This window comes from Caenorhabditis elegans, chromosome I (assembly GCF_000002985.6).
Source record: "Caenorhabditis elegans chromosome I".
NCBI lineage: Eukaryota > Metazoa > Nematoda > Chromadorea > Rhabditida > Rhabditidae > Caenorhabditis > Caenorhabditis elegans.
This window is the reverse complement of record NC_003279.8, coordinates 1,362,128-1,387,003: the sequence shown is the minus strand read 5'-3', so window position 1 is coordinate 1,387,003 and position 24,876 is coordinate 1,362,128. Positions and strand designations below refer to the sequence as shown.

The 24,876-nt window shown below is 33.0% G+C and overlaps 4 protein-coding genes across 4 annotated transcripts; 2 read left to right on the top strand and 2 right to left on the bottom strand.

The window, feature by feature from the left end:
* Positions 1-1,946: 1,946 nt before the first annotated feature.
* On the top strand, positions 1,947-3,542 carry Y92H12BL.4 (MTTase N-terminal domain-containing protein; the record flags this gene model as incomplete). Its single annotated transcript, NM_001377632.1, has 2 exons — positions 1,947-2,014; positions 3,287-3,542. The coding sequence occupies 2 exons, from the start codon at positions 1,947-1,949 to the stop codon at positions 3,540-3,542; spliced, it is 324 nt and encodes a 107-aa protein (NP_001364796.1).
* Positions 3,543-7,662: 4,120 nt separating this feature from the next.
* gapr-1 (Rho-GAP domain-containing protein) lies at positions 7,663-10,062 on the top strand (the record flags this gene model as incomplete). Its single annotated transcript, NM_001377630.1, has 2 exons — positions 7,663-7,772; positions 9,645-10,062. 2 exons carry the CDS (start codon positions 7,663-7,665, stop codon positions 10,060-10,062), a joined length of 528 nt encoding a protein of 175 aa, NP_001364505.1.
* A 532-nt stretch (positions 10,063-10,594) lies between these two features.
* Positions 10,595-21,701, bottom strand: Y92H12BL.5 (diphosphoinositol-polyphosphate diphosphatase). Its single transcript, NM_170801.7, has 3 exons — positions 21,384-21,701; positions 15,655-15,830; positions 10,595-11,490 (listed from the first exon to the last, which is right to left on the bottom strand). Exons 1-3 carry the CDS (start codon positions 21,481-21,483, stop codon positions 11,314-11,316), a joined length of 453 nt encoding a protein of 150 aa, NP_740784.1. The 5' UTR covers positions 21,484-21,701; the 3' UTR covers positions 10,595-11,313.
* On the bottom strand, positions 21,606-21,668 carry Y92H12BL.6 (Transposase; the record flags this gene model as incomplete). The annotated part of the gene is made up of 1 exon (NM_001361839.1): positions 21,606-21,668. A coding segment is annotated over one exon (63 nt), but the record flags the coding sequence as incomplete, so codon positions are not given.
* Positions 21,702-24,876: the final 3,175 nt, after the last annotated feature.

Genomic DNA, 24,876 nt, shown 5'->3' with positions numbered 1-24,876 from the left:
TAGTTTTAAATTAAAAAAAAAAATTGACTCCTAACTTTTTGAACTGTTATAGTTGTATTCAAGATCTTGTCATGGTGCATCGAACCTTTTTTTGGGATGAAAAAATTCGCAAAAAATTTTCCCGTGGTGGAGAGTTGAACGACATTTTCCCATTTTCCGTGTCACATCTGTCCGAAGTTGGCTTTTTTGGAATTATCGTCCTTTATTGCATATATTGGTAGATTATCTCATTTAATTTCGTCGATTAAGGTACATTTAAAGCCGATAGGTAACCAATTTTGATGATTTTTGGTTACCTATCGGCTTTAAATGTACCTTAATCGACGAAATTGAATGAGATAAACTACCGATATATGTAATAAAAGACGATAATTCCAAAAAAGTCAACATCGCACAGATGCAACACAGAAAAGTGGCCAAAATTTGAGATTTTAACTAAAAAATCAGTGTAACTTTTTGCGAAATTTTGAACCGCTATAAAAATTTTTTGAAAATTTTTTGAGTAGTTTCACTACGAAATTCGTTCATTTGAGCACACATTTTGCGTTTATAAGTTCGAATATTTTGAAAAAAAAATCTCTAAAATTCATCATTTTTCAGATGCGAAAGCGAGGATCCACGTGTCATTTTCGAGAATACGCGGCGAGAAATGAGCTTCCTCAAAGTGCTCATTATCAACTACGATACCACTTTTATTCAGAATGTATCCTAAATTGTTTATCGGGTTTTGGAGAATTTTGGTGCTGAAAATTGGCATTTTCAAGTTTTTGAATTCAGAAAATTCTTGAAAAAGCGTGAAAATAACGCAATTTGAAACTGCAAAAAATTGTTTCGAATCGGCTGAAAATTCGAATTTTGGACTTAAAAAATTTGAATTTTGGACTAAAAAAATTCGAATTGTGGACTAAAAAATTCGAATTTTGGACTGAAAAATTCGAATTTTGGACTGAAAAAACTCGAATTTTGGACTGAAAATATTCGAATTTTGGACTTAAAAATTCGAATTTTGGACTAAAAATATTCGAATTTTGGACTAAAAAATTTGAATTTTGGACTTAAAAAATTTGAATTTTGGACTAAAAAAATTCGAATTGTGGACTAAAAAATTCGAATTTTGGACTGAAAGTTCGAATTTTGGACTGAAAAATTCAAATTTTGGACTAAAAAATTCGAATTTTGGACTAAAAATTCGAATTTTGAACTGAAAAAATTCGAATTTTGGACTAAAAAAATTCGAATTTTGGACTAAAAGTTCAGCATTTTTGGTATTAAATCTAAAATTACACAAGTTTATCAATTAAAAAAAAAGAATTTTTTAACTTAAAAATCGCGCCGAAAAACATGAAAATTTCCCTTTTTTTGCACCAAAATTCCACCAAAATCCAAAATTTCCCCCCACCATTTTTCTGCAATTTTTTTTATTTCCTTGATTATTTTTCCATTTTTTAACAAAAAAAAAATTACCTTCCATTCGATCTCACACTATCTCCCCAATATTTTTTTCTGGATGAAGGAGATTTCCCGTTTCTCCCGAGCTACTAGTCATTGATTTTTCCCCATTTTTTTTGCCCACAAAAATCCCCCATTTTCACTGCATAATACTATTTATATAGCCTAATTCTTCCCAGAAAAAAATTCACAAATCAAATTCAGTTTTTTTTTAAATTTTTTAAATTTTATCCCCAATTTTTATCGAAAATTCGCTTATCACCTCTTCTGTCCGAAATTTGCCTTTTTTTTTAATTTTAATTATTTTTCTTTTTAAGTTCAGAAAAAAAAACCGAAAAAAAATGTATAAAAATCAATAATAAATTTGATAAAATTAAAAATTTTTTTAATTTTTTAAAAAATTGTTATTCTGTTGTAATCTCTGAATTTTCCTATTTTTATTACCAATTTTTAACTGAGTTTTTCAGATTTTTGCCAATTTTAAGGTTACAAAAAATATGGATATCGAAGATATCGTTGGACGAGGACCAGTTGGGAGCAGAGATGCAAATGAGATTAAAATTCGGTAAAAATTTGAGATTTTGTATCAAAAAATTGCGAAAAATTATAGTTTTTCTGAAAAAAAACCAAGAAATTTGGGAAAACATAATTTTTAAAGTTATAAAAATAACTTACCTATTCGAAAATTCTCGAAAATGATTTTACCTTATTTTTCTAAATTTTCTAAATTTTAAGCTTAAGTTTGTATAACTTCCCAAAAAAATTTTTTAAAAATTTTTTGGTGAAAGCTGTGTTCTCACCTCTTTTTGACTATAACATTTTTTTAAAAATCCAAGTTTTTTCGAAAAATTGCAGGACATTTAAATTTTGGCAGTTTGCCAATTTGCCAGAATTTTCAATTCCAGAAATTTGCCCATTTGCCGGAAATTTTCAATTCCGACAATTGGCCTTTTTTTCCGAAAATTTAAATTCCGGCAATTGGCCGATTTGCCCGAAATTTTCTATTCCGGCAATTTGCCGATTTGCTGGAAATTTCAATTCCGGCAAATTGTCGTTTTTCCGGAAATTTCAATTCCGACAATTTGCCGGAAATTTTAAATTCCGGCGATTTGCCGATTTGCCGGAAATTTTAAATTCCGACAATTTGCCGTTTTTCCGAAAATTTAAATTCCGGCAAATTGTCGTTTTTCCGGAAATTTAAATTCCGGCAATTTGCCGATTTGCCGGAATATTCAATTCCGATAATTTGCCGGAAATTTTAAATTCCGGGAATTTGCCGATTTGCTGGAAATTTTCTATTCCGGCCATTTGCTGAGTTGCCATAAATTTCAATTCCGGCAATTTGCCGATTTGTCCGAAATTTTCTATTCCGGCAAATTGTCGTTTTTCCGGAAATTTCAATTCCGATAATTTGCCAATTTGCCGGAAATTTTAAATTCCGGCAATTTGCCGATTTGCCCGAAATTTTCAATTCCGGCAAATTGCCGATTTGCCCGAAATTTTCAATTCCGGCAATTTGCTGACTTGCCATAAATTTCAATTCCGGCAATTTGCCGATTTGCCCGAAATTTTCTATTCCGGCAAATTGCAGTTTTTCCGGAAATTTTAATTCCGGTAATTTGATGATTTGCCGGAAATTTCAATTCCGGCAGTTTGCCGATATGCCGGAAATTTTCAATTCCGGCAGTTTGTCGATTTGCCGATTTGCCGGAAATTTTAAATTCCGGTATTTTGCCGATTTGCCGGAATATTAAATTCTGGCAATTTGCCGTTTTTCCGGAAATTTTAAACTCCGGTATTTTGCCGATTTGCCGGAAAATATATAATTCATTTGCAGAACCCGTAAACAAGTGCCAAAAGAGCAACAACCAGACGATGCAAACGTTGATTCAATGGTTCCGGGTGTCGGACAAAAAGTATGGGTCCGTACGTGGGGATGTTCTCATAATACTTCAGATTCTGAATATATGAGTGGTCTACTTCAACAAGCCGGATATGATGTTGTTAAAGGTTTCTCTATTATATTTGGAATTTACTTAAATGTAACATTTAAAAAACTGTTCTTAAAAAACCGAAAAAAAATTTTCAACTAGAAAAATATTTTTCTGAAAAAAAGTTCTTTATTTTGCCCAAAAATCAATAACTTTTCATAAAAAGTATTTTCGAAAAAAGAAATGTTTTTAAAGAACGAAAAGAATTTCCCAATAAAAAAAAAATTTAAAAAAAAAACATTTTCATTCTGAATTTTTTCCTTTTTTTTTTCCGAAAAACTGAAAAACAAAAAAAAAATTAAAAATACTGAATAAAAATTAATTTCTTGGAATTTTTTCGAGTTTTAACGAAAAAAAAAGCTGAAAAACGCAAAAATTTCGAAATTTCAACCGAAACCGAAATCTGGGAAATATTTTAAAATGACTCCCTGATTCCGAATATCGATGTGAAAAAATTCAAAAAAATTTCCCTGATTTTATATTTCAGCTTGAAATCACCGAATTTCATTTGTGCCACCCCGTCTATTTTTTCAAATGCGCGCCCAAAAAAAATTTGCGTTGGAGCGCGCTTGCATCGTTTGATGTTCTTCATTTAAATATTTTATTTATTTTTCGCCGAATTCAGCTTTTTTTTACCAGTTTCTTTCATTTTTGTCGAAAAAAAATTTTTTAGAAAAATATTCGACAAAAATGAATGAAAAAAAAAAGTTGAATTCGGCGAAAAATAAATAAAATATTTAAATGAAGAAAATGAAACGATGCAAGCGCGCTCCAATGCGAATTTTTTTGGGCGCGCATTTGAAAAAAGTGATGCGGGGGCACAAATGAAATTCGGCGATTTCAAGCTGAAATATAAAATCAGGGAAATTTTTTTGAATTTTTTCACATAGATATTCGAAATCAGGGAGTCATTTTCGGTTGAAATTTCGAAATTTTTGCGTTTTTCAGCTTTTTTTTTCGTTAAAACTCGAAAAAATTCCAAAAAATTAATTTTTATTCAGTTTAAAAATTTTTTGCGGGATAATGCATCAGCTATTTTTAATTTTTTTTTGTTTTTCAGTTTTTCGGAAAAAAAAAGAAAAAAATTCAAAATGAAAATGTTTTTTTTTTGAAATTTTTTTTTTATATGGCTGCAATACTATTTTTCGATGGCCTTCCCGCTTGCAATACTAATAGGGAGGCCATATTAATAGAAGAAATACAGTAACTGAAAAACAAAAAAAATTAATTTTTTAACTGAATAAAAATTTATTTTTAGGATTTTTTTTTTGAGTTTTAACGAAAAAAAAAGGTGAAAAACGCAAAAATGCCGAAATTTCAAAAATTGAAGTACCGAAATTTGGGAAATATTATTAATTTACTCCAAATTTTCCCCTGATTCCGAATATCTAAGTGAAAAAAAAATTAAAATTCAAAAAAAATCCCCTGATTTTATATTTAAGCTTAAAATCGCTTGTACACCCATGAGATTTCGAATTTTCGCGCCAAAGATGCCATGTGTGTGTCGATTTACGAAATTTTAAATCTTTATCGGATGCTGATTTCCGATAAAGATTTAAAATTTCGTAAATCGACACACACATGGCATCTTTGGCGCGAAAATTCGAAATCTCATGGGTGTACAAGCGATTTTAAGCTTAAATATAAAATCAGGGGATTTTTTTTGAATTTTAATTTTTTTTTCACTTAGATATTCGGAATCGGGAAAATTTGGAGTAAATTAATAATATTTCCCAAATTTCGGTACTTCAATTTTTGAAATTTCGGCATTTTTGCGTTTTTCACCTTTTTTTTTCGTTAAAACTCAAAAAAAAAATCCTAAAAATAAATTTTTATTCAGTTAAAAAATTAATTTTTTTTGTTTTTCAGTTACTGTATTTCTTCTATTAATATGGCCTCCCTATTAGTATTGCAAGCGGGAAGGCCATCGAAAAATAGTATTGCAGCCATATTAATAGAAGAAATACGGTATATTGGGCAAAATTTTAAGAAACGGTTTTATTTTTGAGAAACATCGATTTTTTAGTTGGGAAATTTTTTTAATTGAGTCCAAATGCTCCCCTGATTTCGAATATCTATGCGAAAAAATTCAAAAAATTTTCCCAGATTTTATATTTCAGCTTGAAATCACCGAATTTCATTTGTGCACCCCCCCCCCCCCCTAATTCTCATTGGAGCGCGCTTGCATCGTGTCCAGGGCTGTTGCAAAAAAAATTTTCGACCAAAAAACAAAAAAAATTCAATGTTTGATATGAAACGGGACAAAACCGAAAATTTTCATGAAATATTCTGTTGATTCTTCATAAAATATTAAAAATTGAACAAACGGAAGGTTTTTTGTTCTTATTTGTTTAATTTTGGCTGAATCAATGTTGTAATTTATTTTTTGTTTTTTTGGTCTCAAAAAACCAAAAAAACAGCCCTAATCGTGTCGATTTGCGGGAGCTCTCCATTTATTCAATTTCTTTCGTGCTGCTTTTTTTTTAGTTTTCAGCGTGTTTCTTTCATTTATGTCGGTTTTTTTTAACAACAAATATTTTTTTAATATGATTTAATTTATTATGATTTTTAGTCGTTTAGACAAATAATATGCACAACAGGCAAAAAATAATAGAAAAATAAAAAAAAAACCGACAAAAACCGACGTAAATGAAAGAAACACGCTGTAAACTAAAAAAAAAAAGCAAAACGAACGAAATTGAGAAAAAGAAAAACATTTTCTTATCGAATTTTGAGAGCAGCAGTTTTTCAGTTTTCCATCGCTTTTTCGTATTTTTTTTTCTAATTTCTATGCTTTATTATATGTAAATCGACACAAAAGCTACGGTAGCATTTAGCAAATTCTTACTGTAGTTTTCGCTAAGAGATATCGCGCGTCAAATAAAATGCTCCACGACGTACGCATTCTCATGATTTATTGTTCCCGTAATATAAAATCAGGGAAATTTTGCTAACCATCTGTTTTTGACCAAAACACCAAAAAATCAGTAATTACAACAAAAAAAAATTTAAGTTAAGCCAGAAAAAATATGGAAAATTGATATTCTTAGAAAAATAACTTTAAAAAAAAACCATATTTTTTTAGTTTTTTAGTTACGGGAAAACTCAGATTCTTTGAAGAAAAATTCGTAAAAAATAAAAAAAAAATTAATTTCCCACAATATTGAAAATTGATTTTTTGAGCTTCAATTAAAAATTTAGAAGTTTATAAAGTTAGTGAAAAAATTGAAAATTCCTGTTTTTTACAACTCTGCTTTTTTCCTTAAAATTTAAACTTTTTAGGACAAAAACCTTAAAATATGGAGGTTCATATTACAGCACCACAAAACTCAGAATGCGTATTGCACAACATATTTGACGCGCAAAATTATTAATATCTCGTAGCGAAAACTACAGTATTTTTTTGAATGACTACTGTGTAGATTTACGGAATTTCGATTTTTTTTCCAATTTTTGTAATATTTTTCGTCATTTTTGTGTTTTTAAATAATAATTTATTGATTAATAAAAGATATTCGTAAATCGACTGTATATATTTTATTAATCAATAAATTATTATTTAAAAACACAAAAATGGCGAAAAAAAATTACGAAAATTGAGAAAAAAAATCGAAATTCCGTAAATCGACACAGTAGACATTTATTTGACTCTAAATGTCTACTGTGTAGATTTACGAAAACTACAATAACCCTCTAAATTTTAGAGGATTACTGTAGTTTTCGCTACGAGATATTTTGCGCGCGTCAAATATGTTGTGTAATACGCATTCTCAAAATTTTTTGGTCCCGTAATACGGGATTTTTGTTGAAAAAACTTCCTCAAACTTCCACTTTAGCTGAAAATTAAATTTTTCGATAGGAAAATTTATGATTTTTTAATTTTTTAAACAGCTAAAAATTAGAGAAAAAAAATTATTTAGAAAATCAGAAATTTTTGAATTAAATTAATTTTTTTTACAGACGAGGCTGGGAACTTCTAGCAATAGTGCTTGCATTCATTTTCCCAACAGAAGCGATCAACGAGAAGCTTAACGAGTTCCTAAACAAGCATTTGGATCCAATATTCGATCTTCCAGAAGTCTCAACTTCATATTTCTCCCAACAATGTATAAAACGGCTGAGCAAAGTGATTGCTCGACTCAAACCGAGTCTTTCCACAATTCAAGAGACTAAAATTCATATATTCCGGCCGCCGCTCTTCTCGGCTTCACTCGAAGAGCTCATGCAAATGCAATCTGAAAAATTCCCCGAGTTGAAGCTTCCGTGGCTTTTGACTACTCTTATTGAGCTCCTTTATCAATCTGGGGGCCGGAGGACTGAAGGGCTGTTTCGGTACGGGTTTTTGAGTGGAAAAATTGAGACAAATTCTATTTTTCAGCCGAAGTTATCAGGAAAAAAAGCAAAAAAATTGAAAAAAAAAGAGAAAAATGTTTTTTTTTTCAAGTAAAAAATATAAAATTTAGAAAATTACTTTTAAAAAAAATTCCAAAAAAGTTGAAATCAAATATTTATTGACACATTTTTTTGAAGCATTCTCTGGAAAATTCTGAAAAAGCAATTTTTAAAATTTAATATATAATTTTCAATGTTTTTGTTAATTTTTTCTAATAAAAAAAACAAGAAAAACCAATAAATTCTTAAATTTTTTGGAAAATTGAGATTTTTTTGACAAAGTGTACGGTTTTCCACAAAAAATTCGATTTAAAAAAAAAATTTTGCTACTGAAAGTCAACATTAATTTTTTGTTAAATGAAAAATGTTCAGCTTTCAACAAAAATTAGCATAAATAAGAAAAAATAGGCTTAGTGATAAGCTTACGCTTAGGCTGAAGCTTAGGCTTGTGCATAGACTCAGGCTTAAGCTAAGTCTTAGTCTTAGACTTAGGTTTAAGCTAAGTCTTAGTCTTAGACTTAGGTTTAGGCATTGGCTTGGACTTAGGCTTCGGCTTAGGCCTATGCAGAGCTGAGGGGGGTTGGAGAAAAAAAAAAGAGAACTTCCCAATAATTCCTAAAAATCCAAAAAAAATTCGAATTTCGGATTTTTTAATTAAAAAATATTTAACCAAATTCCCAAGGAAAAACCAGTAAATTTTGAAATTTTGGAAAATTAAATTTTTTTAAAAGTACCGTTTTCCGCAATAATTACGATCAAGGCTGTCAGTTTTTTCGATTTTTTCAGAAAATCGAAAAACGAACATTTTTCGATTTTTCAAAAATTAGCTCAATATTTTGGCCATTATTCTTCTTTTTAGAAGAAATTTAAATGTTTTTCTTATCAATAAAAACAAAATTATGATAGATAAAAAATCATATTTTATGGTTAAAGGTGGACTACGCTCAGTGGAGAAATTGCTTTAAAACACGTCTATGGGGCCACAATGACCGAATATCATGATAAAAAAAATTCAAAAAAATTTTTTAGATTTTATATGATTTTTTGAAAATTGGAAAAATCTCAGTTTTCACCTAATTATTTTTGAATTTCCGCCAATTGGATTTGTTCGGTGGAGCGCGCTTGCATTATTTTTTATTAATTAATTTTATTTATTCTCGTTATTTGACTGATTTTCTTCATTTTCTATGTTTTTTCCTCGGAAAATGGAAGAAATAAACAAGACAAATATGCAAAACGTTTGTTAAAAAGTAATTGAAAATGAGTAAAAAACTGTGAAATATACTAATTTCAGGCTTGTTGTCGTCGGAACTCAGAATATCTGATTTTTACTCATTTTCAATTACTTTTTAACAAACGTTTTGCATTTGTCTTGTTTATTTCTTCCATTTTCCGAGGAAAAACCATAGAAAATGAAAAAAAACTCAGTCAAATAACGAGAATAAATAAAATTAATTAATTAAAATAATGCAAGCGCGCTCCACCGAACAAATCCAATTGGCGGAAATTCAAAAATAATTAGGTGAAAACTGAGATTTTTCCAATTTTCAAAAAATCATATAAAATCTAAAAAATTTTTTTGAATTTTTTTAATCATAATATTCGGTCATTGTGGCCCCATAGACGTGTTTTAAAGCAATTTCTCCACTGAGCGTAGTCCACCTTTAATTTTCTGAACTTTTTCTTTTTTCGATTTTTCGATTTTAACCGAAAAACATTGAAAAATGACACCCTTGATTACGATATTTAAAAATTTTGCGACCTGAAAAAAAAAATTCGAATTCGCCCCTAATTCCACAATAAGAATTTCAGAGTTGCCGGGGATCCAGAACAACTTGCAACAGCTCGAGGACAACTGGACGGTTGGCTCGCCCCAAAAATGCACGACGCAAATGTGCCGGCGGGACTTTTAAAACTATGGCTCCGCCAGCTTCCCGTTCCATTAATTCTTCCGACTCTCTATCAAAGAGCGCTGGTCGCTGCAGAAAATCCTGCTGAAGCAATACGATTAGTCGATTTATTACCAGAAATTAATCGATTAGTACTTGTGCGAGTAATTGCATTACTACAGGATTTAAGTCGAGAAGAAGTTGTTGCAAAAACTAAAATGGATACTTCTAATTTGGCAATGGTTATTGCTCCGAATATTTTGAGGTGTGAAAAATTTGTGAATATCTGGGAAAACACTGCAACTTTTTCCTCACGAGGGACGAGGAAAAGTGGTTTCTAGGCTATGGCCGAGGGGCCGACAAGTTTCAGCGGCCATTTATCTTGCTTTGTTTTCCGCCTGTTTTCTTTTGTTTTTCACAGCTTTTTCCCGTTTTTTCTTATTAAAACTGATAAATAAATATTTTTTGCAGATGCTAAAACAATTTCCAAGTAAAAAAATTATGTATTCAGTGGGCAAGCAGCGGTCAAAGTGGGCAATGTAATATGATGGATTACGGGAATACAAAACCCAAACTTTTTCCCAAACATGATTCATATGCTGCTTAGATGCTGAAATTACCTGATTTTCATAACGAGACCGCTGAAAAAGTTTTGAGGTTTTCAAAATTCAACTTTTTTGGTGAAAATCTCGACTTTTTCACCAAAAAAGTTGAATTTTGGAATCCTCAAAACTTTTTCAGCTGTCTCGTTATGAAAATCAGGTAGTCTCAGCATTTAAGCAGCATATGTATCATGTTTCAGGAAAAGTTTAGGTTTTGTATTCCCGTAATCCATCATGTTACATTGACCACTTTCACCGCTGCTTGCCCACTGAATACATAATTTATTTACTTGGAAATTGTTTTAGCATCTGCAAAAAATATTTATTTATCAGTTTTAATAAGAAAAAACGGGAAAAAGCTGTGAAAAACGAAAGAAAACAGGCGGAAAACAAAGCAAGATAAATGGCCGCTGAAACTTGTCGGCCCCTCGGCCATGGCCTAGAAACCACTTTTCCTCGTCCCTCGTGAGGAAAAACTTGCAGTGCAACTTAAAACAATTTTCCCATTGACGATACTCCTTCTTTAAGTATACAAATTAATTATCCCGAGTTTTGAACTTCATTTAGGTATTATAAAGTCGATGGACGGCGAGATTTGGTTTAAAAAAATTTAAAAAATCTCTTTGTCCATCTACTTTAAAATACCTAAATCTAGTTGAAAACGCAAGATAATTACATTATATACTCAGAATTTGACGGTGATTTCAAAAAAAAATAGTTTCCAGCCGCTTGACAAGTCGGTTAAATTTCAAATTTTAACTAATTTTAGGCCATTTTTTGAGCCGTCAGAACTTCTTTTTTTTGAGAAAGTTTTCATTATGAAACTCGGTGTTTTCAGACAATTTTTAGTCTAATATAAAGCATTTAAAAAATTCGACTACACCATCTTTAAAAAAGCTAGGAAAAAAAACAAATTTCAGAAACAAAAAAATTTTCAAAAAAAAAAAGGAATCCCGTTTTATTGCTTGATTGATGAAAATTGAGCTGAGGCTACCGAAGAAGTGTGAGAGCATCAAGCATTGCACGATGTGACTGCTTAACCTTCTCCTTTCCTTCCAGTACATTCATCCATATCCTCTGCCGTCCGTACTCGTTTTCTTCCCATGTTTGAAGTTCTTCTGATACTTCCATTAGGAATACTTGTGTTCGATGCTTCCGAACGTCGTCCTGAAAGAAAATTGGATTTTTTTTGAGTTTAGAGATTTTTAAAAATAATTTCGAAAAAAAAAATTTTTAATTAAAAAAAAAAGTTTTTAAAAATAATCGCCATTATATCAAAGGAACACAAAAATACCTGAGAATACGTATTACACAACATATTTGGCGCGCAAAATTATTAATATCTCGTAGCGAAAATTACAGTAACCCATTAAATGACTACTGTAGCGCTCCTGTGTCGATTTACGGGGTCTCGATTTTCGAATTTAATTCACATCATGAAAATCGAGATCCCGTAAATCGACACAGGAGCGCTACAGTAGTCATTTAATGGGTTACTGTAGTTTTCGCTACGAGATATTAATAATTTTGCGCGCCAAATATGTTGCACAGTACGCATTCGCAGTATTTTGTGATCCCGTAATACTTTTCATATATTTTTTTTTCCAAATTTAATTCTTTTTAACGAAAACTTTGACAAAATAAAATTTGTACGTTTGTTCCGTTTTTTTTCAAATATTTAATTTTTTTCTTACAGAACATTTCCAAAATTGAAGCGCTAAAAATTTTTTTGAAGCTAAAGTTTTTGGGAATTAATGGAAATATTTTTTAAAAGCTCAAATTCTTATACTTTTTTTAAACTTTTATATTTTTTTCCTAAAATTTCTACAGTTTTTGCGAATGTTTTTATTTACAAATCAGGAGTTTCTGGCAAACGATTTTTTCCGGCAAACCGGCGAAATTCCCGGAATTGAAATTTTCGGCATATCGGCAAATTTCTGGAATTGAAAATTTCCGACGAATCGGAAAATTGCCGGAATTGAAAATATCCGGCAAATTGACAAATTCCCGGAATTGAAATTTGCGGCATATCGGCAAATTTCTGGAATTGAAAATTTCCGGCAAATCGGCAAAAATTGCCGGAATTGAAATTTCCGGCAAATCGGCAAAAATTGCCGGAATTGAAAATATCCGGCAAATTGACAAATTGTCTGAATTGAAATTTCCGGCGAATCGGCAAAAATTGCCGGAATTGAAATTTCCGGCAAATCGGCAAAAATTGCCGGAATTGAAAATATCCGGCTAATTGACAAATTGTCTGAATTGAAATTTCCGGCGAATCGGCAAATTTCGGGAATTGGAATTACCGGCAAATCGGCAAAAATTGCCGGAATTGAAATTTCCGGCAAATCGGAAAAAATCGCCGGAATTGAAATTTCCGGCAAATCGGAAAAAATTGCCGGAATTGAAATTTCCGGCAAATCGGCAAAAATTGCCGGAATTGAAATTTCCGGCAAAAATTGCCGGAATTGAAATTTCCGGCAAATCGGCAAAAATTGCCGGAATCAAAATTTCCGGTAAATTGGCAAATTGCCGGAATTGAAATTTCCGGCTAATTGACAAACCGGCAAATTGCCTATTTGCCGAATTTGTTGCTGAAATTTTGTTAAATTACCGAAAAGTTCAGATTTTTTTAAATTCAAAATTTCTAGAAAAAAAAAAAATCAAATTATGCAGAATTTACGTCATTAAAAACTAATTTTGCCCCAAAAAAAATTCTCGCTTTTCCATGAAAACCCTCTGCGAAATTTTTTAATTTTTTAGAGATTTGTTAGGATTTTAAATTTACAAAAAACAATTTTCATTTTTTCAGATCAAAATTTGATTATTTTTTAATTTATATATGAACCAGCCGCTGACCGCGCCTACGGCGCGGCCAACGACTGGCAACATTTGAAACGTTTGACACAATCATTTAAAAATGTCTTATGAAAAAATAATGAAACTTTCACATCTTCCCAAATGTTATCAACTCTCAGCAAGAAACTATCAAAATATCTTGACATTATCCTCACCAATTCCCAAGCCAATACACTTTCAAAAACTTAAAACGCAATTTTCCACCAAACTTCAATAATCCTACAATAATCCTACAGCACCCCAACAGTACCACTACAGTACCTTGACACTATTCCCTACCAACTCCCGAGCCAACACTTCTTCAAAACGTTTTAAACTCAAAATTTCCTAAACTACAGCAACCCTACCGTGTATCTACAGTACTACTACAGTACCTTGACATTATCCCCCCCAGCAACTCCCAACCCAATACCTCTTCTGTGGACAAAAACTCAATTTTTCCTAACCTACAGTAACGCTACCGTATACCTACAGTACTTCTACAGTACCACTACAGTACCTTGACATTATCCCTCACCAACTCCCAACCCAATACCTCTTCTGTAGACAAAAACTCAATTTTTCCTAAACTACAGTAACCCTACCGTATACCTACAGTACTCCTACAGTACCACTACAGTACCTTGACATTATCCCTCACCAACTCCCAACCCAATACCTCTTCTGTAGGGAAACACTCAATTTTTCCTAAACTACAGTAACCCTACCGTATACCTACAGTACTCCTACAGTACCACTACAGTACCTTGACATTATCCCTCACCAACTCCCAACCCAATACCTCTTCTGTAGGGAAACACTCAATTTTTCCTAAACTACAGTAACCCTACCGTATACCTACAGTACTCCTACAGTACCACTACAGTACCTTGACATTATCCCTCACCAACTCCCAACCCAATACCTCTTCTGTAGGGAAACACTCAATTTTTCCTAAACTACAGTAACCCTACCGTATACCTACAGTACTCCTACAGTACCACTACAGTACCTTGACATTATCCCTCACCAACTCCCAACCCAATACCTCTTCTGTAGGGAAACACTCAATTTTTCCTAAACTACAGTAACCCTACCGTATACCTACAGTACTTCTACAGTACCACTACAGTACCTTGACATTATCCCTCACCAACTCCCAACCCAATACCTCTTCTGTAGACAAAAACTCAATTTTTCCTAAACTACAGTAACCCTACCGTATACCTACAGTACTCCTACAGTACCACTACAGTACCTTGACATTATCCCTCACCAACTCCCAACCCAATACCTCTTCTGTAGGGAAACACTCAATTTTTCCTAAACTACAGTAACCCTACCGTATACCTACAGTACTCCTACAGTACCACTACAGTACCTTGACATTATCCCTCACCAACTCCCAACCCAATACCTCTTCTGTAGGGAAACACTCAATTTTTCCTAAACTACAGTAACCCTACCGTATACCTACAGTACTCCTACAGTACCACTACAGTACCTTGACATTATCCCTCACCAACTCCCAACCCAATACCTCTTCTGTAGGGAAACACTCAATTTTTCCTACAGTACTTCTACAGTACCACTACAGTACCTTGACATTATCCCTCACCAACTCCCAACCCAATACCTCTTCTGTAGACAAAAACTCAATTTTTCCTAAACTACAGTAACCCTACCGTATACCTACAGTACTCCTACAGTACCACTACAGTACCTTGACATTATCCCTCACCAACTCCCAACCCAATACCTCTTCTGTAGGGAAACACTCAATTTTTCCTAAACTACAGTAACCCTACCGTATACCTACAGTACTCCTACAGTACCACTACAGTACCTTGACATTATCCCTCACCAACTCCCAACCCAATACCTCTTCTGTAGGGAAACACTCAATTTTTCCTAAACTACAGTAACCCTACCGTATACCTACAGTACTCCTACAGTACCACTACAGTACCTTGACATTATCCCCCAGCAACTCCCAACCCAATACCTCTTCTGTGGACAAAAACTCAATTTTTCCTAACCTACAGTAACGCTACCGTATGCCTACAGTACTTCTACAGTACCACTGCAGTACCTTGACATTATCCCCCAGCAACTCCCAACCCAATACCTCTTCTGTGGACAAAAACTCAATTTTTCCTAACCTACAGTAACGCTACCGTATGCCTACAGTACTTCTACAGTACCACTGCAGTACCTTGACATTATCCCCCAGCAACTCCCAACCCAATACCTCTTCTGTAGACAAAAACTCAATTTTTCCTAAACTACAGTAACGCTACCGTATACCTACAGTACTTCTACAGTACCACTACAGTACCTTGACATTATCCCTCACCAACTCTTAACCCAATATCTCTTCCAACTACAGAAAAGAGAGTTGAAACATCTAAGATCAAACTACAAACTACAAACGGACGGAAGGACACGCGCTTTATATATAGTAAATTGATTTTTCCACAGATTTCCGCGCACCTGAAACATGCCAATCTTCTTAAGAATCGTAGCTCGGACACCGGCTTCTTCCATCAATTCCCGGTGAGCAGCCTCTTCGGCACATTCGTCTTTTTCGATTCCACCACCCGGTACAACCCATTTTCCGCCGTCTTTTCCACCACTGACAAGGAGAACGAGTGTTTCTTTGCCGGTTCCTGGAAAATTTGGGCGATTTTAAGACATTTTTTCAAAGAAAAACTATTTTTTAGAATACTAGAATCATCAAGAAAAATTGAGATTCCCCAGATTTTTTCCCAGTTTCGCGAAAATTTTTTGAATTTTTACCGTTTTTGTTTAGTGAAAAATTGGAAAATTTACGAAAAACGATTTAATTTGAAATTACAATTTTCTTTAAAAAAATTTTTTTGATTTTATTTTCACAGGGTTTCCGGCCTTCCTCGTTAAATTTTTCGCGCTCCATTGACAATCGCCCGCCGGACGGGAGGGTCGTGTACTCCACACGGACAAATACATTTAGTTTTACAACTGAAATCGAGCCGCGACGCGACACGCGACACGCGCCGTAAATCTACCACAGATATGGCTTGGCCTGGTTCGGCGGAAACTCTTCCATTTCAATTTATGAGGGAAGCCAGAAATCAGAAAATCGTCAAATTTCAACATTTTCAGACGAAAAACATTGGTTTTTGTATTACCAGAATAGCTAAAAATAGGAAAAAAAAAAGTCAAATATTCTGAAATATATAAAATAAAAGTGCTTAGAATTATCACGGGAACACTAAATTCTGAAAATGCGTATTACACACCATATTTGACGCGCAAAATATCTCGTAGCGAAAACTACAGTAATTCTTTAAATGACTATTGTAGCGCTCTTGTGTCGAATTCCCGGATCTCGATTTTTGAAACTATTAAATCATTTCGGAAAAAAAGAGATCGTAAATCGACACAAGGGCTACAGTAGTCATTTAAAGAGTTATTGTAGTTTTCGCTACGAGATATTTTGCGCGTCAAATATGTTGTGCAAAACGCATTCTTTGAATTTTGTGTTCCCGTAATAATAGCAATATCGAAGCAAAAATTTGGAAACAAAAAAAGATATTTGTAGCGTGTTTTTCAGATCCTCAGGCAGACATAACCTGAAAATTTCAGTTTCGAACTCGAAAAAATCCCAGATTTTTGCGAAAATCTTCAAAAAAAAAACTCAAGTTTCAGAGCAAAAATTAAAAATTTTTCTAGTTTCTTAGCGCAAAATGCACATATTTCTGAAAAGAAAATCCAATTTTCAGGGAAAACACTGAAAATTCACTATACTTCAGTTTCTAATATAAATTCTATTTACTGTCCTTAAATTTCATTTTTACCTAATTTTTCACACGCGACTTGTTGAGAAGTTTCAAATCCCGAAACAGAAAATTCTAATAAATGTTAGGTTTTTTAGAACTCAAAAAAAAAATGAAAATTTTTGCAAAAATCTCAATTATACAGCTCTCACATTTTTATCTCGGAAAAGATTTCGTCTAGAAATTTTCATTTTTAGGCTTAATCTTCCACTGCAACTTTTTCCTCACGAGGGACGAGGAAAATTGGTTTCTAGGCCATGGCCGAGGGGCCGACAAGTTTCAGCGGCCATTTATCTGCTTTGTTTTCCGCCTGTTTTCTTTCGTTTTTCATCGATTTTTTTTCGTTTTTTCTTAATAAAACTGATAAATAAATATTTTTTGCAGATGCTAAAACAATTTCCAAGTAAAAAAATTATGTATTCAGTGGGCAAGCAGCGGTGAAAGTGGGCATTGTAATATGATGGATTACGGGAATACAAAACCTAAACTTTTTCTGAAACATGATACATATGCCGCTTAAATGCTGAAATTACCTGGTTTTCATAACGAGACCGCTGAAAAAGTTTTGAGGTTTTCAAAATTCAACTTTTTGTGCGAAAATCTCGACTTTTTCACCAAAAAAGTTGAATTTTGGAAACCTCAAAACTTTTTCAGCGGTCTCGTTATGAAAATCAGGTAGTCTCAGCATCTAAGCAGCATATGTATCATGTTTCAGAAAAAGTTTAGGTTTTGTATTCCCGTAATCCATCATATTACAATGCCCACTTTCACCGCTGCTTGCCCACTGAATACATGCTTTTTTTACTTGGAAATTGTTTTAGCATCTGCGAAAAATATTTATTTATCAGTTTTATTAAGAAAAAACGAAAAAAATCAGTGAAAAACGAAAGAAAACAGGCGGAAAACAAAGCAAGATAAATGGCCGCTGAAACTTGTCGGCCCCTCGGCCATGGCCTAGAAACCACTTTTCCTCGTCCCTCGTGAGGAAAAAGTTGCAGTGCTTCATGTTCCCTAATTTTCTATTAATCCTTTTACTCAATCTTTTGAACTCTCTCTCTCCTATTCATCTTTCTCTGTCTTTGAAACATGCAATTTTGTCATCGACGTCCACATTCTCTTATCACTGTTCTATCAATAGCATGCGTGGGAGGAAAGGGGGCAGTGGTGGAAAAAAAACAGACACATTGCAAATAAAAATAGTTACGAAAAAACGAACTCTCCACGTCATCCGGTCAATCGACCACCGGGGTTGGGAGAATTTGAAATTTTTGAGGAAATGTCTCGAACGGAAAAAATCGGTTTTTTTTAAAATATTTTGCACGGTATCCTGGACCGCACCGCCGGCGCGGCGCCCGACTTCTGGAGCTGAAAACTAATTTTTCTGAAACTACAGTACTCCTACCGTACCACTATTGTACCACTACAGTATTATATCCCTACACCAACCCCAACTCCGGAAGCTAAAACTTCGCAGACTACAAAGACTACATAGACTACAAACTATGGACAAACGGAATAAGCGCTTTATATATAGTAAATGATGATAAATTGAACATCTAATTACTCTCAATTTTTGTGAATTTCCACAAAATTTAGCTCAGACATAACTGAAAGTTCTTAGTTCGATTTAAAAAACTATTTTTTTTCTTTAACAAAACACGGCCTCCTGGAGTGTTCATAATTATTAGAGCGCGCTCGCGCACGACACCTCACAAACTCCAGAATTCGCGGGAATTCGTTTCGCGGGGACAGCAGTTTTTTGCTATTTTTGGCTTCTATGGAAATTATTTTTGATTTTTTGATTTATAATATTGTTGAGAAGCATCATCCGAATTGAAAATGTGTAAAATTATGAAATTTAACCGAAAACTGAAGGCGCTTGTTCCGTTTGTCCATAGTTTGTAGTCTATGTAGTCTTTGTAGTCTGCAAAGTTTTAGCTTCTGGAGTTGGGGTTGGTGTAGGGATATAGTAATGTAGTGGTACAATAGTGGTACGGTAGGAGTACTGTAGTTTCAGAAAAATTAGTTTTCAGCTCCAGAAGTCGGGCGCCGCGCCGGTGGTGCGGTCCACGGCTGGTAAGTTAAGAAAACGATTTTTTTTTTTAATTTTCGACTTTATGAAAAATTTTAAAAAAAACCGATATGCTTGGTTTTTCATTGTGAAAATTGCTAAAACGGCCGTTGGAACTGTGCCAGATCTGGAAATGGTATATCCGGAATTCGACCTGATCTAGAATCCGCGTTGCCTCAAAGACCGCAAATTTTCGGTGGCCTAATAATTGTGGAAATCTCTTCCATCTAGAAAAAAGCAATATATTTTTGTATTGAAACCAAATATAGCACACTACAGTAATTCGACAGAGCTCGGTCGGTGGCCGAGTTTTTCTCAAACTTTAATTTTTTCTGAAGTCTAGAAACTTCCCACAATTGACTATTAGTTCCGAAAAGTCCATGGCCGAATTTTCCCGCTCGGCGGCCACGTAGGAAAATCCCCCATCACAGAACGTGCAGAGCTCAACGAAAATTAGCAAAATGGGGAACACTAAACCTACAAGCCACTTGAACTCTGTGAGCGCGCGCATTTTTTCGCGCGTTTTTTTTCTGCAAGCAGGTGATTGAAAAGCAAAAGAAAACAAATATGAAACCTGGGGCTACCTGGTGGTTTATGATTGATCTACGTCAATTTGGGGGAAAATTTGGGATTTTAGTAGATTTTCATTTAAAAAAATTTCATAGGTGTACATCAATGAAAATCGTAAAATATTCAAAGAAACTTTAAGAATTAAAAAAAAATTCGGACGGTTTTGCGGCAAAATTGAAGTATTGAAGTTTCGCGGCTCAAATTCGAAAAAAAAATTAAATTTTCAAATGAGAATTCAAAATTTAACAAAAATTTCTAAAAAGAAAAAACTTTGGATTTTTTATTGCAAAAAAAAAACGTTTTTTCGCGTAAAATTCAAATTTCTGTGTTACTTTTCAATTTTTACAGGGAGAAAATTAGGACAAAATTACAAATTTTTCATGGAGTGCCGTCAATCGTGTCGAGACCCGATTTTTGGAAAGTTTGAAAATTACGGTTTGAGAAACGCTTTAAAATTAAACATTTTCAGCATAATTTTGAGAAATAAAATCGAGATTTCTAAAAAATTTTCAATTGTTTCTTTTTTTTTTTGAAAAATACTTTTTCTACTAAAATTTCAGCGCATTTATGAATTTTTGTTCAGAAAAATAGGGTTTTAATGACATTTTTATGAAATTTAAAATTTTTGCGCTCCATTGACAATCGTCTGCCGGATAACGCGTGGAAAAGTGCCGTGTACTCCACACGGACAAATCACATTTAGTTTTACAACTCAAATCGAGCCGCGACGCGACACGCAACGCGCCGTATATCTACCCCAGATATGGCCGAGCAAAAAAAAAAGGCAAAAACTCTTCCATTTCAATTTATGTGGGGAAACCAGAAATCCGTCTAATTTTGAAATAAAAGCTAGATTTCCAAAATTTTTTCAAAATTAAAAAAAAAAAACTTTTTTTCGCATAAAATTAAAATTTCTGCGCATTTATGAATTTTTATTCAGAAAAATCGGTTTTTAATGGCATTTTTATGAAATTTAAAATTTTTGTGATTTGTTGGAAGAAAAATGCGGAAATAGCTAAAAATTGGACAAATTACAATTTTTATTGAGTGATGTCATTCGTGTCGAGACCCGATTTTTGGTTAAATTGTTACCGTTTGAAAAACTCTATTTTAAAATTTTTACGCAAACGGTAACAATGTAACCAAAAATCGGGTCTCGACACGAATGACATCACTCAATTGTAATTTGTCCAATTTTTAGCTATTTCCGCATTTTTCTTCCAAAACAAATCACTAAAATTTTAAATTTCATAAAAATGCCATTAAAAACCGATTTTTCTGAATAAAATTCATAAATGCGTAAAAATTCTAATTTTATGCGAAAAAAAGTATTTTTTTTTTAATTTTGAAAAAATTTTGGAAATCTAGATTTTATTTCAAAATTAGACGGATTTCTGGTTTCCCTCATAAATTGAAATGGAAGAGTTTTTGATGAACTAGGCCATTTTGCCTCGGCCATATCCGGGGTAGATTTACGGCGCGTTGCGTGTCGCGTCGCGGCTAGATTTTGGTTGTAAAAACAAATGTATTTGTCCGTGTGGAGTACACGGCTTTCCCAGTCCGGCAGGCGATTGTCAATGGAGCGCGAAAAATTCAATGAGGAAGGCCAGAACCCCCTGTCTTCAACACAATTTTGGGGTAAAATATCTAATTTTTTAAATAAAAATTAGTTTTTCCAACACAAATTTGATTTTTTTGGGAAAAAATCTTGAATTTTCACTATTTTTATAAAATTTCATAATTTTACAAAAAAAAATCGATACCTTTAATACAAAGCGCTGCGGCGCGAATCCGAAATCCATCAGTATCACGTAGCCTAACTTTATTCCTCTCACTTTCTCTCGATTTCCATCCAGAAATCATGCACTTTGCTGCTGTCGTTTCTTGCTCTCCGTCTTGCTGCTCAGCCGCCACCTGCTCACCACCGGTGGTTCCGGTGATAATGCACGGTGAGCCCGTCGTTTTGCAGTCTTTTGTGATGCCGTTTAGGCAGTTAGTCGGGTTAATTTTGTTCGGTTCACTTTTGTTTGATGATGATGATGGCTCACGACGACTTGATATCGAGGTTATGGTGACTGAAAAAAAATTGAAAAATTACTTTTTTTTTTGGTGGAAATTTTCAGAATCGGAGAAAAAATGAAGAGAAAATAAAATATTCACGTGATAAATGAGAATTTATCCAAAAATTTCGGTTTTTAAAGGTTACTTTACTTTATTAGACTCAAAATTGTCTGAAAACACCGAATTTCATGGTGAAACTTCTTGAAAACTTCTCCAAAAAAAAGTTATGACGGCTCGAAAAATGGCCTAAAATTAGTTAAAATTTGAAATTTGACCAACTTGTCGAGCGGCTGGAAACTATTTTTTTTTGAAATCACCGTCAAGTTTTTGAGTATACAATTCACATTGTTATCTTGCGTTTTCAATTCGATTTAGCTATTTCAACGTCGACGGACGGCGAGATTTGATTTTAAAAAATTTAAAAATCTTTTCGTCCATCGACTTTAAAATACCAAAATCGAGTTGAAAACACAAGATAACAATGTAAATTGTACGGTGATTTCAAAAAAAAATAGTTTCCAGCCGCTTGACAAGTGGGTCAAATTTTAAATTTTAACTAATTTTAGGCCATTTTTTGAGCCGTTATAACTTTTTTTTTTTTGAGAAGTTTTCAAGAAGTTTCATTATGAAATTCGGTGTTTTCAGACAATTCTGAGTTCAATAAAGCCTTTAAAAATCGGTAGTTTTCCTCATATGGAACATGTATTTTCTTTAATTTCAACCGGAAAAATAGTTATGAAGGCATTTTTTCCCGCGAAAAATGTTTTTCAAAGTTAAAATTTTCGATTTTTTGCAATAAAAATGTCTGAAAATTTGACAAGTTATGTTTCGCTAAAAATCGTTCAAAACGTTGAAAAACTGAAAAACTGTCGAACCAGGTCGCAAATTTACGTGGAATTCGAAAATAATTTAGCCGTTTCTCTAATTTTCTATTAAAAATCGTAAAAAGTAATTAAAAACTCGTATACCAGAGGTGGGCGGATATTTTTTCGGATATTTTCTAATAATGAATTTATCAATAAGTATTGATGTAGTTATTCTGGAAGAAATGTATCCGAACCAAAGAGTAACTATTAAGCAACATTTTTAAAATCTAGAAAAATTCTCCAAGTTTTCCTTACCGAGACCTTAAAACTTATTAGCCGAGCAACATCGGATATCGGATAATGGACTTGCATATCGTTTATACAGAAAACTTGTAGAATTTTTCTAGATTTTATCATATTAAAATGTTACTTAATAGTTACTCTTTTGTTCGGATACATTTCTTCTAGAATAACTACATCAATACTTATTGATAAATTCATTATTAGAAAATATCCGAAAAAAAATATTCGCCCACCTCTGTCGTATACTCAAAATTTGACGGTGACTTCATAAAAAATAGTTTGTTTTCTTCGGCTTTTTCCAGTATTTTATAGACCCTTTTTGCACTTATTTTTCTAATAAACTTTCCTAAAACTAAATCTTTTGCTGCAACTACTACCCGGAACTAAAGAACATCCAAAAAACACAAGAAACATGCGTCAAATGAAAGAAAATTGGTACGTTTGAGATGAAAAAAAAGAAAAAGATAGTGAAGATGAGAGAACGACCAATAAAACTAACTAATAAAATACAGATGATCTTTTTTGTTAAAAAAAAATTATTTTTGGATGTTTTTTTTTGTAGCTAGTTCAAGATGTAGGTGACGTAAATTGCCGATTGGCCAGAAATTTTCAATTCCGGCAATTTATCAGTTTGCCGGAAATTTTCAATTCCGGCAATTTTCCGGTTTACCGGAAATATTCAATTCCGGCAATTTGCCAATTTGCCGGAAATTTTCAATTACGGCAATTTTCCGGTTTACCGGAAATATTCAATTCCGGCAATTTGCCAATTTGCCGGAAATTTTCAATTCCGGCAAATTATCAGTTTGCCGGAAATTTTCAATTCCAGCAATTTGCCAGATTGCCGGAAATTTTCAAGTCCGGCAATTTGCCGATTTGCCGGAAATGATCAATTCCGGAAATTTGCCGGTTTGCCATATATTTTCATTTTCGGCAATTTGCAAATTTGCCGGAAATTTCCAATTCCAGCAATTTGCCGATTTGCCGGAAATTTTCATTTTCGGCAATTTGCCGATATGCCGGAAATTTTCAAGTCCGGAAATTTGCCGGTTTGCCATATATTTTCATTTTCGGCAAATTGGCGATTTGCCGGAAATTTTCATTTTCTGCAAATTCGGCAAATTGGCGATTTGCCGGAAATGTTTAATTCCGGCAATTTGAAAATTTTGTGGTTATTTGTTAAAATTAAATTCGAAATAAATTTTTTATATACAAAGTGTTTAATGTTTACTTCAAAACAAACAATCAGCAGTGATAAGAGAAAAAAGTTGGCATGTTGCCAATGTTTATCATCTTCCATTTTTTGGCTTAAAAAATAGGTAGAATTCAGGCAAAATTTTGGCGGGAATTCAAATTTTCTGAGAAAAATTTTGGCGGGAATTCAAATTTTCTGAGAAAAATTTTGGCGGGAATTCAAATTTTCTGAGAAAAATTTTGGCGGGAATTCAAATTTTCTGAGAAAAATTTTGGCGGGAATTTAAATTTTCTGAGAAAAATTTTGGCGGGAATTCAAATTTTCTGAAATCTTTTGGAAAATTCGATAAAATCTGGAATTTTCGAGTTTTTAATTACTTTTTACTATTTTTAATAGAAAATTAGAGAAACGGCTAAATTATTTTCGAATTCCACGTAAATTTGCGACCTGGTTCGACATTTTTTCAGTTTTTCAACGATTTGAACGATTTTTAGCGAAACATAACTTGTCAAATTTTCAGACATTTTTATTGCAAAAAATCGAAAATTTTAACTTTGAAAAACATTTTTCGCGGGAAAAAATGCCTTCATAACTATTTTTCCGGTTGAAATTAAAGAAAATACATGTTCCATATGAGGAAAACTACCGATTTTTAAATGCTTTATTAAACTCAAAATTGTCTGAAAACACCGAATTTCATAATGAAACTTCTTGAAAACTTCTCAAAAAAAAAAAAAAGTTATAACGGCTCAAAAAATGGCCTAAAATTAGTTAAAATTTAAAATTTGACCCACTTGTCAAGCGGATGGAAACTATTTTTTTTTGAAATCACCGTCAAATTTTGAGTATAAAATTTACATTGTTATCTTGTGTTTTCAACTCGATTTTGGT

Bases quoted from the DNA above. Each gene is read 5' to 3' on its own strand.
- Y92H12BL.5 (NM_170801.7), bottom strand. From the start codon at position 21,483: ATGATTTCTGGATGGAAATCGAGAGAAAGTGAGAGGAATAAAGTTAGG. The intron at 15,831-21,383 runs GTATCGATTTTT...CAAATTTTCCAG, and splicing joins CGCAGCGCTTTGTATTAAAG to GAACCGGCAAAGAAACACTC. The intron at 11,491-15,654 runs GTGCGCGGAAAT...ATTTTCTTTCAG, and splicing joins AGAAGATTGGCATGTTTCAG to GACGACGTTCGGAAGCATCG.